Genomic DNA, 18,415 nt, shown 5'->3' with positions numbered 1-18,415 from the left:
CAAAAGTAAGACAATGAGGTGCACCACCAAGAAGATAACCTCGGCGAACCGCGCATCACGAGAAGCACGCTCATAATTTTTCATCATTTTATCAACTTGTCGAATAACTTGATCTGCCGCATCCCCAGCATTGATTCCACGCAGTGTCCTTAGCAATCTATCTCTTGACTGTGATAAAACGAAACAGATATTGTCAGCAACGTGTTCTAGATGTAATGAGATGGTAGACACAACGAAGCACGGATACGGACACAACCCAACAAGGACGCATGGACGCATCATTTTCTCAATAAATAGGACAGGTACATGTTGACTAATACACTAACAAATTATAAATTATAAACCAAAAACCTGCTTCCATAAATTATGAACCAAAAACTTGCTTCTATCAAATTATAAAATATGAACCAAAAACCTGCTTCTATCAAATTATAAATTATGAACCAAACCAGTTTCTATCAAATTCGGGATCAACAAAAATCATATTAGCACTACGAAGATATAAAAACAACTATTACTAAATATTCAAAAACTAATCATCCATACAAATTTTAACAAAAGGAAAGAAAAAAAAAACTAAAATCACGAATATTTGCAAGACATAAAGATCCACCAATCAATCAAGATTCAACGGCCTAGGAAGATAAGAGCAAGCAAGTAAGAATATAACCCATGTGATGTAACAACAATGAACTTTCTTTAAACAGTACTCTCACCGATTTATTGAGTGAAAAAATCTTCTCACTAACAGCCATTGGGAAAGCATTAGACAGCCCCACAAACAAGAGCTTGATACTAGTTACCAATTTCGATTCAGCAGATTCAATATGATGAGAGAACGAAAAAATTTACCTACTGGATCATTTGAAGAATGTCAAGGAAAAGAATTACCTCCATAATGGAAGGATAAGTACACCTAAGGAACCCCAACATTGCAGTTCTTATAGAGTACTGAATACTGCCCAAATGACCTCCCTTCTCTGCCTCAAAGTTTGGTTCAAAATCAAGTAGTGCAGAGAGAACTGATTCGTAGTAGAGTGGCCTCTTCCTTCCAATGGCTGCAAGACTGATAGAAATATATACAGCTGTTAGATAACAGGCCCAAATGACAACCAAAAGAAATCAAAGAGTTCAATGACAAACAAAAAACACGAGACAAAACACATAAATATATTCAGATCAAACAAGCCAAGAGGCCCAAAACCACCATAACTGCAGAATAACAGTCTTACTTCACAAAGTGTACACAAAATAAAACCCAGAACCAGATCAGTACAATGTTCGCAGTCATGAACCTTTTTTTTAATGGTCTTCCAATAATAGGTGAAACATCAAACTGATGACAGTATGAACTTTTTCTAAGGACTAAGATGTTATCGAGACTTCCTAGTCCATGCCAAGGCAGCTTTTTAAGATTACACATTCAGTTTTTATTTGTTCTTTTTTCTTTTTCACAGATTGCAAGCTTTCTAATCTGATACTACCTGAAAAGCTTGATGATATGAAGACTCAGTGGCAACACGGAAAGTTTGTAAAATAAGACAACACCAAAACAGAATAGACCGCAACATGAAGGTCCACACAGGAAAACACCCCAATCGGTGTCTCCAATATGGTATGATCCACAGAATACTACACACTTGTTACATGCTTCTAGTTTTCTACTGTAATTTACCATCGCATGGGAAGGTCAAGTGTTACTTTTCAGCTTAAACTAGGATTACCTGAACTTTATTTTATAATGCTTCAAATTTCAATTTTAAGGGTCCCATTAATTTACAGGATTACAACATTGAATATGGGGGAAAGAATGTTAATATTGCAAGTGTCTCATCAAAACCTAAAGCTTAATATTGGTTGACACTGGACTTTCACCATCTAGGGTGCAGCATTCCACCACTTCACCTCACAGCACGACACTTTTATTCCTCTCTCACAACTCCGTTTCTGCACAAGCTAGTTTGATGTAGCCATTTGATATCTTCGTATCCGAGAATCATAAGCAACCCATTGTGCAGACGACAGGGCGGGCAGCCGCTAAGATGGAATAAACCCGCTTAAAAAGATATAGAAAACTCATTCTTCAATGTCCTGACTTCAGAGGAATTTTGTACTACTATGGAGATGAAGAAGAGGATGGAAAGCAAAAACCCATACTTCTTTCTTTAAAAATGCAATTCAAGAGGGTCGATGATTTATTGATTATCAAGGCATAGCAACATCAATCTTTCAAATGTTAAAGAAAAGACCTGTCAAGGTTACCCAAGAAACCAGGCCATCCAGTCAGTCATACAACCCAAACTTTCAGAATACGAATGTCATGAAGGTCCTTGTCCGGTCTCAATGAGATGATTTGCAAGCATAATCCTTTACTACCCAAAGCTCATCTCTCTCCAACCATATGTAAGCATCTCTGGGGCCTCAACCATGATAACTAACCGAAAAGGCAATGCTAGCTGAATCACCTCCAGTTCTCACAGGATCACTACCCTGCCGCATCCCTGGCTTGTTTACCCCATAAGAAGTACTAATACTGATGTGGCGTGCCGCGTGTCCCCGGGGTGTCCGACACGGATACGGCGATCACTGGGAGTGTTGGTGCTTCATAGATGACAGTTTGAGAAGCGAACACAGCTTCTGGAGCTTCTCTTAACCATAATAACTTAGAAACCATTTGATAAACTAAGAAGAACTTAGAAACCTTAGGCATGCCTTGGCCGGCAAGCAGATAAAAAACTGAATATGTCAACTACCTTTGAGGACTTGATAGGCCGAAGGTTGCCCAAAGCCTCAAGAAAGATTTGAGGTTTCTTAAGAACAATAAAGGAGGGATAAACTATGCGTCGAAATGGATTAACAAAGAAAGAACTTAACTCATTCCAACTTAGAGAACTATCAAAGCTGAACAAATGAACGCAATATTAGGGCTACAATTCTAATTTCCAATGCGACCCTTCAACACCCATTACCACCATGACTAGTGGCGCACTTCACCGCCATTGCTCCCACCAGCTTTTTTCCAAACACCACCACGCACTATTCTAACTACCCTCCCAAATCCTTTCACTAACCATCAACATTCACTGCAAACTTTAATATGGCCTACATAATCACAATAACCAATCTCACCATTTTCAGAAACTAGTGGTGACTAAGTTCCAGAATCCAGGGCTACCAGTACAATATAAAAGTGGCCGGCTACAAGTTATTACGATCGTATAAAATAAATAATCGCAATTGCCTCCAAACCACCATCTACTACTTCAAGTTTGAGTTGCATTTATTATACCACAATTATCACTTTTGCCACCAGGCCAACAATCTTCTGCAAAAGAGTCTTAACCTATCTCACCCTTTTCAGAAACTAGTAATGACTAAGTTTTGGAATCCAGGGCTACCAATACAATATAACACTGTCGTGCTCCAACTTATTACCGTAGGATAATACAAAAAAAAACAGAATTGCCTCTAACACAACCATCTACTACTTCAAATTCTAGTTGCACTTGCAGTACCACAATATCGACTTTGCCACCTGAGGAACAATCTCCTGGAAAGAGCCATACCACCCTTACTAACCCTGGCAACCCCAGAATCACTTGAGATTTTCTTCCACCGCAACATCACTTTTATTATGAGGTGCCCATATTGCATCTCCCCTGTGAATGTAGGGGATTCAAACATTAAGTTATTCACTAGTAGGACATAAGGTAGATGAATTGCTTTATCCTTTGAACCCTAGACTGTGCATGTCACATACAAGCCAACTTCCAAAAAACCACTGCCAAAAAATTGCTACTGAGCAAACCTTCAGAACTAGTATCAACCAAACGGTGGAAAGATAGCCAAAACATGGCAAACTTGTTACAGCATCTGCGCCCGCATAATTATCAACATAATCAATCGACAACTACTTGGTGCAAAATACATCAATAATAAACGCGACGTGCACAATAATAACACATTTTTTGCAAATAGTTATCTAGAGTCACGTGATCAACCTTCCATAAACAAACCTCAAAGTACCTTCTTTCATCCCAAGTCCTTAAATCATCTTCCCAGGATGTTGTCTTTGAGCTCTGGGTATAGACCTAGGGAGCTGCACTCTCCACTACCTTCCCTTCTAGTTGTACTGCTCCTTTTGTTTCCCTAGCCATATCTTTGATCTCTGGGAGTACCTAGAGATCTGTACTCTCCACTTTCCTCCTAGTTGGACTGATCCTTCTGTTTCCCTAGCCATCCTGTGGAACTCAGTGGTCTACTGATCTCCAGTCAGTGATCCACAATCACATCCTCCCCAATAACTTTTCCAGATACTTGAACACATTACATGTCATGCTACATAACCTGATTCCCAATAGTTAACAGGCATGTCTAACATTGTCTTCACATAAGAACCTTCAACACTATCTCCTGATTCCAAGCTTCAATACTTTCCAATTTATCCCTTTCTCAGCTGCTAATATTCAACATAACCAAAATTAACTATCTTCGACCCCTAAACAACCTCTTATCATTTCTACTGTGTAGCCCATGGAACCAAAATCCATTCCTGATCAATCGCAGAAATTGACAGGTGGCCTTGTACATATATCAAACTCAAAATAACATAGGAAATATATCCATGCACAAGGGTATTCAACCATTATAGTTTCCTGCAGTGAAATAGACCAATATCCAGATATTATGAATGACTACAACACAAACCTCATACATGGCACTAGACAATCTCCACATACAACATGTTTCAATTCATTTGCTTGATTAAGCATCTACATACGTACAATCCTGAGAGGCTTCAAATAAAGCTGAATATAACAAGCAGAACAACCTGGCTAAGACCCAGATGATGAGGAGGGGGATGGCAACCAAGTGTGCATTATAACGATCTAACTCATTTAGTCGAGTTATTCACACCTACATATAAAATCTCGCACAAAATCATAGTTGTAAGTTGTAACCCCTTCTCAATCTCACATGCATCAAGATTCTAGAGGACTGTTGCAGCTAAGTGCTTGAGCAGAAATTAATTCACTGTGGTTATTATCATTTTGGAATATCTTGCTATCACTCAAATGCACAACTCCCATAGGAATCACTTTAGATAACAAATATTTATTAATTCCTTGCAAACCATTCCTTGGGAAAATGTTAGTTTCTTGATGTAAAAGCTTACATGAAAATTGTTCAACTGACAGCAGTTCTTGAGAGTCTTCTTAGTAGTGGAAAACTGTGCTAGACCATGCTGATGGACTGCACAATCCTATTAATGTCCAAGAAACAGATTTTTTTTCCTTTTTAACTTCAGTTAGCTACCCAGGATGAAGATGGTCACAAAATACCACAAAACCCTTTTCCTTTGATTGCAGAGCCACAAGAAAAGGAAGCAGACCATGAAATGAACAAACAATAGGCAAACAACCAACACCTTATCTGGTGTGCAACACTCATCATGAAATCAGCAAACAAACGTAAGATTTAACCCTCCAAGTAGCACAACATAACCAGAGAAACAATAAAATGACGGAAAATGATTGCGGATCCACAAGAAAAGAAATCAGACCATGAATAACTTTGGGCAATGCCCTCTTGAAAAAGAAATTTTAATTATTGCCGGATTTAACTGTGTATCAATAGTAATAAAATCAGCAATACATTGTCAACAGCACTTGCACGCTACAGCTGTATGCAGATTGCAGAGTTGGAAAGACCACACAACAGTGACATAAATAGCCTCTCGGACTAGTTAAAAAGGTATAAACTGCATTGCTTGGCCAACAAATTTTCTCATTGCAGAGGACCATAAAAATTCATCTTTTAATAACTCCAATCACTGCTTGATGTGTTGGTATCAGTTATCTCGTATCTCCCATATCTGAACCACTGAATCAGCGGTGCCAAGCATATGTCCAATGCCATTTAACTCTGCACAAGAGTCCTGGTCAGCATGCTGCAATAATACCACAGGCAAGCAGTTGGACTTGTACTACATCCAGTACCCAAGTTTTAGCGATCCCTCCAAAATTCAAAATAAAAAAAAGAAAAAGAAAAGAAACTCCTGTTAAACCCTTAACAATCCATAATAAAGATTTGAGGCCTTTCTAGATATTGATCGGTAAACATCTCTCCATATTCATGCTGCATATACAACAATCTAGATTAGTCAAACTAATCACTTTCTGGCAAAGGCAGAAAACAAAAACACATCAAACAGTCCCTATCAACAAGGAGTTACGGATTCTATCTCATGTACAATCGATATAGATGGATTATGATCAGCATGCTTTGTACAGGTACAAATGCATCTGAAAACAATACATTGTCATATAAATCTAGCTGCTGACCATACATGCATACTGGGTGGACAACTTTTTTTTTGAAGAGCAGGTGGACACCACCTAACAGACATAATCATGCATATATACTCACCACTTGATATCCAACAAGAAAAAACATGAGTGATCTTTCAAGGTCTCAGCTCAATGTTCTTGTTCTCGGAACCTCACGTATACCCTTTCTGAAAGAACCTCACACTAGCATTAGAAAATGATACTGCTGCCCTTAATTAGCCTTCTGATAAAAATAGCCTTTCTAGTAATACTTTACAGGAAAATACCCCATGTGGATCAATATCAGATTTAAGAGTTTAAACTAGCTGTTGCATGAAGATATGACCATTTTAACTTATCAAAAACAAGGACAAAGATATGACTATTTTTAGATTTTTAAATAAAATTATTTTTTGGTAAGTATGGCAAAAAAAAAAAAACTAATGGTAAGGTTTCTCATTCTGGCAGCTACCCTACGGGCCTACCCTTTGTGAAAGAACCTCACTCTATTATTGGAAAATGATACTGCTGCCCTAAACTTCCGGTAAAAATAGCCTTTTCTAGCAATATGAGTTTAAACTAGCTGTCACATGAAGATATGACCATTTTTAATTCAAATTGTATTTTGGTAAGTATGGCAAAAACAATAAAAACTACTCCCTCTGTCCCTAAATAATTGTCCAGACCGAAAACCTAGGCATTTAAAAACATGCATTTTTTTTGTTCCAAAAATTGGAGAAAAAAATACCTTTGGGGTGAAGGTGTTTTTTTCCAATTTTTTGAATGAAAAGAATGAATCTATTTAAAGGCCTACGTTTGCGGGCCGGACATTTATTTAGGGACAGAAGGAGTATTATTAAGGTTTCTCTTTCTGGCAGCTATCCCTGCCTCAAGTAGGAGATAGTAAAACAAGTTCTAGAATTGAGTCAGACATCTTCATTTTTTCAATAACTCCTGAGGGCCAGCAATCTTGACTCTTCCATCATGGTGTTAAGTACGACATAAACAACCAGCAACTTCAAAAAATATAAACTAAAGACCAATAATTATTCCTGTGATAAAACTAAGACCACCTAACACCAAAGTTAAAAAACTAACAGCAATTCTAATTGCTGGTTCAAATGCTTGATCTCCAGACAGTATTGCATATCATAAGGTTAACATTATCCTTATAGCCTCAATGCGAAAGATGATGGCTGTCAGGAAAATTGGACCCTTTCTCAACTTGAAAAATAATAGCGCCCCTACTGAGGGCCAGTTATATGAATCCATTTTCTCCAATCTCCTCTATACAAAGACGTTTGCCGCCAGATTCAAGTCAACCACATATTTTGTTACTTCCCAATGTATCTCATCTACTGAATTCCCGTATGTTGTTGGCACCTTTGACTCGTATCATATCCTAGTTTCTGAATTTTTCTTTTCAATTTAAATGAAAATCCACTGTTCTTCTTATTGGAATTGCTCTCCTTCAGAAATATTTACAACACCCTGTTACAGTCAAAAGCTTTCTCTTCTATCAGGAAGCCCCCTTTCAGGGCCCCTTGATGTACTTACACTTAATCAAAGAAAAGGAACTAAAGAATTATCACATAATATACCTCTTATATTTGAAAATCAAGCATTGGAGAAATAACTCACCAGTTAACAACAGATATTGTCAGTGGCCCAGGCAGACTACTGGCTGATCGTAACAAATCCAGTAGGATGCCAAGAGATCTATTTGCTTCTGCCGTCAGTGCAACTGGATCCAGGACAGGGTGACCACCAACCAACCATGACATGTTAAAAGTCCGACCACTTATTGTTGTACCTACAGTCAAGAGCACCATTCAAAAAATTTAGCTGCTCAACAATGAAAGCTCACAGAGAAGGAATTGGGTAAACAAGCTCAAAAGCAACAAAACATAAGATGCGGCTGATCCGCACTTGAAACTACAAACCAATCAATGATAAAATGCAATACCTTCTTTGGCAGATTTTTTAGAATCAATGCTGTCAGATGTAAAAAGTAAAACACACGTCTCCAAAAACTTCAAAGCCAGCAGCTTCTTACCAGTAGAACTAGCCTAAAACATCAAGTCCAAAAGAGGTTTATGTTAGCCGTGTATTTCAGTCTCATCAGCAAGTTATGCATAGTTATCAGACTTCTTTCTTCAGCCATAATGCTAATATTTAACAACAAATGAGAAAGAAAGAAGATATGCACCCAGAAGCTACAACCGCATTCCAGGAACTTATTAATTGTGCTGCTGAAACCATAAAAATCATCTAAAAAACTTTATCACAGCCAAATAGTATCATTTGTTTCCACCATTGACGCAGGCAATAAGAATGTTGAACAAACTACAGATAGTGACTTACTAATAAACAAGAAAAACATATTGTTTGCGAAATGCAAGATTTCGTGACCTTTTAGCAAAAAATATCATTCTCAATACCTCCCCATACCAAACGAATCAAAAGATAAATACTAAGTCATTGATCCACTCATATGTCCATCTCCCTCTCTCACAGAGAAAGTTCAAGCATGTACTGCCTCCTTACCTCATCAACATATTTGTGGAGCCAAATATCTACCTCAACAATTTTAGATATATTAATACGACAATAACAGGAGTTTCCTCATCTAGATGTTTAACTCCTTCAGCTGATTGCAGTAGACGTACAATTTACACAGACGCTTAAATTCCTTGCGCGGTCATTGGACCTATAGAGCAAGACGAGAAAAGTCACACATACCTCCCACAGAATGCCAAAAACAACATCCTTGAACTTAAGCATCCACGTCCAAAGCTCTTCAAGCCACCTCTCAACTATACCGCGCCGGTGAAACTACAATTTATCAAACTTTAGTTTCGGAGATCTAAGTATAGCCAAAAAAAAACATTATACCCAACCACAACCAAAAAAACAAATAGTCAGAAGGCAAACAACATCCTGTTAACAATTAGAATGAACTGAAACAAGGAGTCTCATGTGCATGATTGACACAAAAGTCAACTTTCTTAAGAAATGATGAATGTTCAGGATATCCTGCTACTATTTGATACAGAGCAATATACATGGATTGAAACAAACTGAGAAACTATTTTGTTGCTCTTCAGACGGCATGGCCACACTATCAAAAATTGATCAAGGGTAGGAGTAGGACAAATGACGTCAAATAAATTATGTTCCTGGTTAACCATTAAATTGCAGTTTTTCCCTTGGGGGGAATTACTCTTGCTGTGCACATAATCGTCGAACTTAGTGAACTGTCATGACCTCAAGCGAGTGAATTTGATAATGTAACCATAAGGGAGAGTGTCCTTATACCATCATTCCAGGAACAAACCAATATTTTCTAGGAAAACAAATAGAAAACAACAAGAAGTAACTATCTGCCTTAAAAATAATTAAAGCGAGTATTGACAGAGCTATGTTACTTGGCATGTTAAGGTATACTGGAACATGGCATGCCACATAATGTAGAAGTGAGGTAAGCTTGCATGGATTGCCCTACTGGAATTTTGGGTACTTATTGTCAGAAAGCTCTGCCAAAAAATTAACATCCATAGTATATTTTGTCAAGATCATTCAAAAATGGTATTGCTTTCCACCTAAGTAAAACTTTGAGAATGAAAAGGAAAAGTTAGGATCTCTATGAATCGCTAAATACATTGTTTTCCAAAGAAACCGCACCACATTCTACAACATGCATTCCGAAGAGTAAATCAACAGGGTACTAGTTGTTATTTGATAACCCAAACACGCATGCAGGGTGGGGGGAGACCTGCAATGACAACTCCTCCAAAACGAAACAAAAAATGTTGGTGCCGCTGACAATGGATTGTTTGGCAACAATAGAATCATTATCGTTTAAAGACGCCAATAGAACTGGCATTAATACTGAAGAGTGTTCCATTGCTTTCAACCCGATCTCCTCCACCGCCCTAGCAACCAATTAGAACGATGTTTGGATCAAAACATCAAAGAATAATTAAAATCAACAAGGAAATAGTCTCAAGACCTCAAAGATAAGCATGTCACATTAAATATAGCAGTATAATTACTTTTTGATACGCATTCATCGGTAACCTCAAATTACAAAAATGATAATAGCAATGGAAAAAATTAAAATGACATCTGCTGCAAAGTATGACATTCTCCTTCGGAATCTCACAAAAGCAAATCAGTAAGCTTAGATTACAAAAATGATAATAGCAATGGAAAAAATTAAAATGACATCTGCTGCAAAGTATGACATTCTCCTTCGGAATCTCACAAAAGCAAAGTGGGACAACTGCAACAACATAGTTGGCCTCTTGCTGTGTACACCCGCACACACAAACCCATGGGAACAATTTAACGGGACAACAGGGCAAACCAAACTAAGCATTGTGCCCCAACTCCCAACTAATTGGGACTTGCACAAATCTTTTCTGTCATCCTACTCTGTTAACTGCAGTATAATCAACTATTTAATAAATACATATCCTTCATTAGCACAGCACCCCAAATGTCAATTTTCATGCCTTCCCATCACCCAAGCCTTTTTCAATAACAGTAACCTTATCCCCTTCCTTCACTGCTTTCCTTTACTGTTACACGCATTGGTCATTATCATGTGTGACCAAATCACCCCTAGGGCAATTATCAAAAACATTAAATTTACGAAACGCATTAGCAGCGGCAAACATAAAGGGTATGCCAGGGTGTGCCCGGCCCTACACAACTCCAACATTCCCACATATTTACATACATGATATTTTTGAGTTTCTTTGAACCAAATCAAAGAACCAAACAAGATCTTAAATTTGGTGCGAAGAAAATGAAAAAATTACGAACGGAAGTACTTTATTTTTTTATTCAAAATTGCACGCCTTTTCTTAGGGGACTATCACTTTGGAACGGAGGGATTATAAGATTGGCCCCTACAAGTCTATTGTGTGGAAAACAAATCTTACAAATTCCTGTACGTGTGGAAAAAAATCCCTAAAATGTTAAGTCATCAATCATTTCAATCCCGTGTATAAAATTAAAGGCACATACACACAATCTCGTCTCTTCTCGGACCTCGCAAGTAGCAATATATAAAATTACGAGATGCATTCCTTTTATCAACATAGAAATACATTTGATTTGAACCCCAACTAGGCACAAATGATGCATCCTCCGCTGCGCATTAAAAAAATTAAATAACTTGCAACTCGTGCATCTCCAGCCTTGACCCATTTTACAACTCAAATTAAAAAATGGGGCAAAAACCACAAAAATCTCTCTCCAATCTTTGACCCAAACCCTTCCCCATTTTGGGTTTTACCCATTTTTTTGCCCAAATCTGAGACAACTTTTGCCTTGACCCATTTCTCCAACGGCTAGTTAGAGAGAGAGAAAGAGGGAGATGTGTAAAATTTGGGTTTGATGGTTGAAGATATGTCTACCCAAAATGGGTTTTTGCCCAAAATTTAACTCAAATTTGAGAAAAAATATGGGCGAAGGCTGGAGATGCTCATCCCCAAAATTTTAAGTTACCAATCATTCCAATCGCATCATCGCATGTATAAAATTAAAATCTGGTTGAACACATACACACAATCTCGTCTCTTCTCGAACCTCACAAGTAGCAATATACACTTATGAAATGTATCCTTCATATCAATATAGAAATACATGTGGTTCGAGCCCCTACCAGTACTAGACTAGGCACAAATAATGAGCCTCTACTGCACTGTGGAGCACGTGGCATCCAAAGGTATAGAATAATTATCCCCTACTAGGCACAAATCATGCGTCCACCGCTGCGCATTAAAAAAATTAAAGAACTTGCAACTGGTAAATTTTTTTAAGGGGATATAGGAACTCACTCGACGAGGGATTTCCGGACGAGGGTTTCGGGAGAGTACTGGAGTTCGAGCAGATAGGGGAAAAGTTCGGCGGCAAGAGAAGGCTCTACGGAAACCAAGATATCTTTGGCCTGTCTCAAAGAAGATAGCTTTACGGCCAAATCGCCGTGGTTGTTGGCTTGGGCGAGGAGAGCGAGCGCTTGCTCTGGCGAAGGCCCAGACATGGCAACACAATTCGTCTGAAATTGCGTGCGTGCGTGTGTTTTTGTAACTGAATCAGGGAATGGACACAAAGAGTTGGGTTCGATTTTCTAGGGTTCGGTAAGTGTGTGTGTGTGTGTGTGTGTGTGAGAGAGAGAGAGAGAGAGAGAGAGAGAGGGATTTGAACGAGGAGCGGGGTTGGAACTGAACCACGCCTGGGTGGCTCGATTTCGGAGGGTCGGAAATTGACACGAGGAGAGAGAGAAGAGAGAGAGAGTGCTTGGGGGCGGTAGTGGGTTTATACGAATATATAGATGGGGCCGAGGAAGTGGGTTTTCGGTTGTGGGTTGCCGGTGTGGGCTGCCCTACTGGGCCATGCACATGTGTTTCGGGCCTTGGGAGGGCTGTGAGTAAAATATGGCAAGGGCGCTACACTCGCGTACGTCATTCTCTCATTCTCATTTTTCTTCCGCTTTCAATTAAAAATGCTAACTTTGTCATATATATATTTTCTAAAATTCGGGAAATAAAATGGAATTTGTCATATTTGAGAATCTTTTGATTTATGGGTGTGGGGTGGTAGTTGTCATTTTTGAGAAATAGCAATTGATGTGGTTGCTCTAACTAAACGATACCGCGTCAACTCACTCCCCAAACTCGATGGTAATGTAAGGGTTACATCGTTCGACTCTTCGGACAAGTGGCAAGAAAGTAATTTTGAAATCCCTCTGTCCATTTCATTTTATTTATCCAATTATAACATGCGTGTCACTTACAAAATTGTCCATTTCTTACCATTTATAATGATTTAGGGCATCCGCAACGTAATAATCAAAAGTAAATAATTAAAATTTGTCACGTCAGCTTTTAATTATTCATTTAGAGGGTTACTAAAGTTAACAATGTGAATTCTCATATTGTTACTTTTGATTATTCAAATGCCCAAATTTGATTATTGGTTAGAAAATTACTAATTTTAATTATTACAATATGAACCAAAGTTCTGAATACCGTACCGGCAAGAGTACCGATTTTCTTACTGGTACGGTATGGTACCGGTACCGGTCAAATACCAGTGCCGTTTCGGATTCAGCGCAATTACCAATATATAGTTATAAATACATTGTTTTTTTTTAGAACTGTCATTATATAACTCTCATCTAGTAAATCCAAAAAAAAAGAAAAGAAGAAGAGGATGAACACACCCATAACTATCAAAACTTGAGAGGAGTAAAATTTTATTCCCGTAAACAATTTTGGGCGCAAAAAATAGAAAAAAAGAAAAAGAAAAGAAGAAAAAACCTTTCTCAATTAACCATAAAATTATATTTTTTAAATTCTTAATAACATCCATGCATTTTTTATCAATTCTTTTTCGCTGATCATAAAATTAAATTACGTTCTTTACTTTAATTTTGTATGCAACAAAATACAAAACAAATAGAAAAGGAGTCTTTTTGAATTATGTGAAACTCAACCAAAACTCCACATTTTCGGAGGGATTGGGTCTGATATTACTCCACCTCACCCACCCACCCATCCATTTTCTTTCTGATAGTAATAGGCGTCTCTCTCTCTCTCTCTCATGGTGACGACAATGGTATTATTTTGAAGACAATTAGTACAGAGATCAACGATTTGCACACACCATGACGACGACAATGGTGGTCTTTTTTTGAAGATGGTGGATGTTCAGATCTAGTGGCTGAAGAGGTAGATTTACAGGTCAAGAATAGAAATTTTCTTCCCCTCTTTCACAGATTTGAAGGGATAGACTGTGTTTATGTTTTTTGTTGCTTCATCAATCTCTCTGGTTGTCATTTGGAGTTCTGTACCAGTTTAGCAAAATACCGCCCGAAATTTCCGGTACCACCGCCTCGCCCGGTGTTGTCTGGAATGGCCGGTACCGACCGATAACGGCCGGTATTGTGGCCGGGACGGTATTGTATGATTGGAGTACCGTTTTCTCTCCAAACCGGTACGTACCGGCCGGTACGGAACGATATTCACAACTATAATATGAACATTTTTTTAAGAACATTACTAACTTTAATAATTTTTTATTTTGATTATTATATTGTGGTTGCTCTTTTAGAATTCTAAATTTTTTGTCTAATAAAAATAATCCAGTGGGTACAGAGCAAACAGGCACACCCAGCAGAAGCGTGAACTCAAAGCACAGCAACAGACGCCAAACCAGTCGACAAAGTCTACGATCAGGGGTTCGACAATGGAGGGCTGGGATCCGAGCACCAAATCAACCCTAACCCAGATCCCTCTCCTCTCCACCAAAGCCGGCCCGCGCGACGGCGCCGCCTGGACGCAGCGGCTCAAGGAGGAGTACAGGTCCCTGATCGCCTACACCTCCATGAACAAGTCCAAGGACAACGACTGGTTCCGCATCGCCGCCAACGCCGACGGCACGCGGTGGACCGGAAAGTGCTGGTACGTACACAACCTGTTGAAGTACGAGTTTGACCTTCAGTTTGATATCCCCGTCACGTACCCGTCCACCGCGCCCGAGATCGAGTTGCCCCAGCTCGATGGGAAGACTCAGAAGGTATTCTGCTTTTTTCTTTTTTATTACAAGCAGTAGAAGAATGCAATTATCTGAATTACAACCGCAATATGTGTTCCACTGACTAAAATAAATATTTACTCCGTATTTGTCAAATAAGTACTTGTTGTTTAAATTAAAAGTGATATATTGGAGAGAATGACTTGTCTCGTGCAACAGAGAATAATAACCTTAGCGAAACGGGGTTCACATATGTTAAGAAATAAATAGAACGTATACAACTCTCTAAATGCCGAAACTATCTCTGACATGTTAAAGAAATCGAATCAGAAAAGATGTCTGAGGTCAGCTTATAAGCACCTCGACCAATCCTCCGTCCACTGGCGGGTGACTTGAAGCTGGAGTAAGTGTTCCATACATATGGACTTTGGCTCAAAGGAGTTGATACCCCAAAGAAGTTGATAGTGGTTTCAAACCTGAGACGTTTACGAGGGAGCAAACCCCCAAGTCTCAGCCTTGACCACCAGGCCAACCCTTAGGTTATGGTTGGAGGCTAACATTGAGGGGGAACGAGGATGTGATTCATAGGAATAAATGTATCCAGCAGTTCTTACTTAAATGTTTTGGTTAATACTTGAATGGTATGGGAAGATATTTAGGGAATTTATATATTTGTTATTATATTTTCGTTTTTCATGGATTCAGTCTGAAATCTAAGATTGCCACTAGAGAGAATGTGATCAAATTTTTACTTAGCCTGGGTATGCGATTTTGGGTTGGATAGGTCATCAGGACTTTTTATTCAGTCTGTTCCAATGGTAGTAATGTTTGTTACATGAACTCGGGTACCATTATCGGGTGCGGGCATGTGTCAAAGTATATGCTTCATCCAATTTTCATCTCGAGGGCACGACCACATGGGGACACTCCAAAATTTTCAGATTTCTGAGTGGAACTTTTTTATTTTCTCTGATAAAAAAATGTTTACAAAATGCCTTAGGGCACTCATGCATAACACAGGAGTTCCAAGGAGAATTTCAAGTTAGAAGATACGCGTGCTAGGTGTATGTCTGGCTAAATTTGTCGGACAAGGATCTCATACTTCTATCTAGTATCAAGTGTCCGACATGGCTCTTTCACGGATGTAAGATGACCCATGTAACTTAGAGAGTAACCATGAGAATCCTGAATCCCACTCTCATTCCCAATTCATGTCATCCAAACTGGGCCTCACTGTTTTGATTTAACGCGACTCAATGTATCGTAATTACATTGGTTTTTTTGGTGGTTTTGGGTGTTTCAGATGTATAGAGGAGGGAAGATATGCTTGACCGTGCATTTCAAGCCTCTTTGGGCCAAGAACTGGTATGATCTTGTTCCTTTTGTTTTATTTGACTTTATTTTAAATTTTAATCCTAGGAGGTTTAGGGTGTAATGATAATGTTCACATTGCAATGTATGTATTCATTGTACTTTGGAATGCTCATTTGATGTTTATCCTATCAGTTGACGGATTTGAGGTGCCAGTAGTTTACAGTTGTACTATTGCTGTTTGTTAGCAAACTGAATGAAACAGATACCAAGGAAACATAATTTCAATTTTGTGTTTAATTTTGAAGTCGGTGAGAGCGAATTTTTGTAGACTCATAGCCCCTTTCTGCTCCTTCCCTGTTTAGTGGTTGGTTCAGTTCATGGTTTGGATATCTTGTTCTGGTTTGGCATTACAAGATTGCGTTTGACTTTTTATTCTGACTCTTGTCAATTTGCGTTGTTTTGTTATGGCAGCCCTAGGTTTGGTATAGCACATGCCCTTTGTTTGGGTCTTGCACCATGGCTTGCAGCAGAGGTTCCCATTCTTGTGGATTCTGGTATGGTTAAGCACAAAGATGATATTGCCTCAGCTAGCGAGTCTTAGTAATTTAACTTGTCACTCATGGTGTAGAGACGGTGTTTAACTTTCTCAAATTTTCCCGTAGTTTGATATAGAATAAATGTGGAATCATTGAAGTGTGTAATTTATGGATGCTCTGAGGTTTACAATACATTTATTGGAATTGTTCCATATGGTCTGCAGCACAAGTTTTTGGAAATCTTTTTGAGCCTTAGTTAAGTTATGCAAAGTGATTTATATCTTCTTGCCCAGTTTCTGTGTTTTCTTATTTGCTCAATCAGAAACCTTGCCAACACCATTGTTCTTCCAAAAATCAGGATTAGCTTTATTTCCCAATATTATCTCCTTTTTAAAGTTAGGTTTTGGACTTCTACTATAAGATTGGAGGCCTTAAGGCTAACTAGAGTTGTTGATGATGTAGAGTGTGTTTGCTATTTGTTTCATTCTCCGTACAGAGATCTTTGCTATGAAACTGGGACCAGTGGCTAGGATCTATTCTGCTTGTTTGGGCCTTCGCATGTTAAAGTTTCAACATAAGTTTTATCCATGTATACTTCCTTTTCATTCTCCTTACAGAGATCTTTGCAATCAAAGTAGGACCAGCGGCTAGGATCCTCTAGGTTAAATTGTCGGCGGTTCCAAATTTCCAATCTCTAAATCATGAACTATAAATAGTTGGTCGCCATCTCCATTACGCCAATTTGCTGGCCTATTTTTGTACTGGGCATACTTAAAATCGATATCTGGGTCCTGTATGAGCTAAGCATAGTCATCTTGCTATTTGAGTCCTTTGTGCAATCTTGCATTCCGTAGGTAAGAGGACATGTTCTTTGCTTGACTATATTTACCATCGTCAGTTCTCAACTTTCTTGTATCCATTTTCCTAAGAGAAAACACTGGAAATAACAACCTCTAATCTTCAGCTAGTGCGGGCGAATCTATGCTATAGTAGTGGGGGAGAACACCAGTTCCCTACTTATTCTTGCATCTTTCAGGTGTCGGATTCCGTTCATAATTGTTCAGAACCTGCACTACTCTCAATTGGAACCTGTATATGTCACTCTCAATTGTCATTTTTCCCTTGTAAATTTCCAATGTGCTCATACAATAGATCAACGGCTTAGTAAGTCCAACCCCATTTTCTTCAATTATGGAGTGGATCTCACCTATCAACAGGTGAGCTACACCCAGATGGGTTGGAAATCAAATTATTGAACTGGTAGAGATTCCTCTTTGTTAATTATTCTGAGAGGAAAAACATTAAATTAGGAGGGCCTTTCTAATTTGAAAAACTTAACTTGTAATGGTGACAAGATCAACCCAAGTACTATTAAGGCTTGAAAGTCAGCCTAGCGGCATATCGGTTGGGCATCTGTTCTGGCTTCTGTTCCATTGCAAATATTGATGCAAGTGTGAGGAAAAAACTATACCTGGAAATATACTTCAGACAGTATATGTAATGCTGCGAATCGAGTTGAGAAAATCTTTGACAGTAAGGCAAGAATGCGGGATTCGGTGTTGATATAAACGGTATATCATGCGCTCAAAGATCTGAATCAAGTTGCGGGTTAGGGAGAGTTTGATTCTATGCATAGCTCATTAACTTGACCAACCATCTTAAGTGACTTAATCTCAAAAACGATGACGA

The 18,415-nt window shown here is 38.6% G+C and overlaps 2 protein-coding genes across 3 annotated transcripts in view; one reads left to right on the top strand and one right to left on the bottom strand.

Moving 5' to 3' along the window:
• The window catches only part of LOC131331993 (uncharacterized), a 29,305-nt gene extending 16,924 nt beyond the window's left edge, over positions 1-12,381 (bottom strand). Inside the window, exons 1-7 of one of the 2 annotated variants that reach the window (XM_058366002.1) lie at positions 12,179-12,381; positions 10,105-10,264; positions 9,072-9,164; positions 8,296-8,398; positions 7,971-8,142; positions 892-1,066; positions 40-168 (exon numbers count right to left, since the gene is read on the bottom strand). In XM_058366002.1, coding sequence (XP_058221985.1) covers positions 40-168; positions 892-1,066; positions 7,971-8,142; positions 8,296-8,398; positions 9,072-9,164; positions 10,105-10,264; positions 12,179-12,381 — 1,035 coding nt within the window. The remainder of the gene's footprint in view (positions 1-39; positions 169-891; positions 1,067-7,970; positions 8,143-8,295; positions 8,399-9,071; positions 9,165-10,104; positions 10,265-12,178) is intronic. The other variant, XM_058366003.1, reaches the window with a different exon arrangement.
• Positions 12,382-13,906: 1,525 nt separating this feature from the next.
• Positions 13,907-16,938, top strand: LOC131331997 (ubiquitin-fold modifier-conjugating enzyme 1). Its single transcript, XM_058366009.1, has 3 exons — positions 13,907-14,918; positions 16,180-16,241; positions 16,662-16,938. The coding sequence occupies exons 1-3, from the start codon at positions 14,589-14,591 to the stop codon at positions 16,789-16,791; spliced, it is 522 nt and encodes a 173-aa protein (XP_058221992.1). The 5' UTR covers positions 13,907-14,588; the 3' UTR covers positions 16,792-16,938.
• Positions 16,939-18,415: the final 1,477 nt, after the last annotated feature.

The sequence above is a fragment of the Rhododendron vialii genome, chromosome 7a (assembly GCF_030253575.1).
Source record: "Rhododendron vialii isolate Sample 1 chromosome 7a, ASM3025357v1".
Taxonomy (NCBI): domain Eukaryota; kingdom Viridiplantae; phylum Streptophyta; class Magnoliopsida; order Ericales; family Ericaceae; genus Rhododendron; species Rhododendron vialii.
This window is presented reverse-complemented; position numbering and strand designations above follow the sequence as displayed.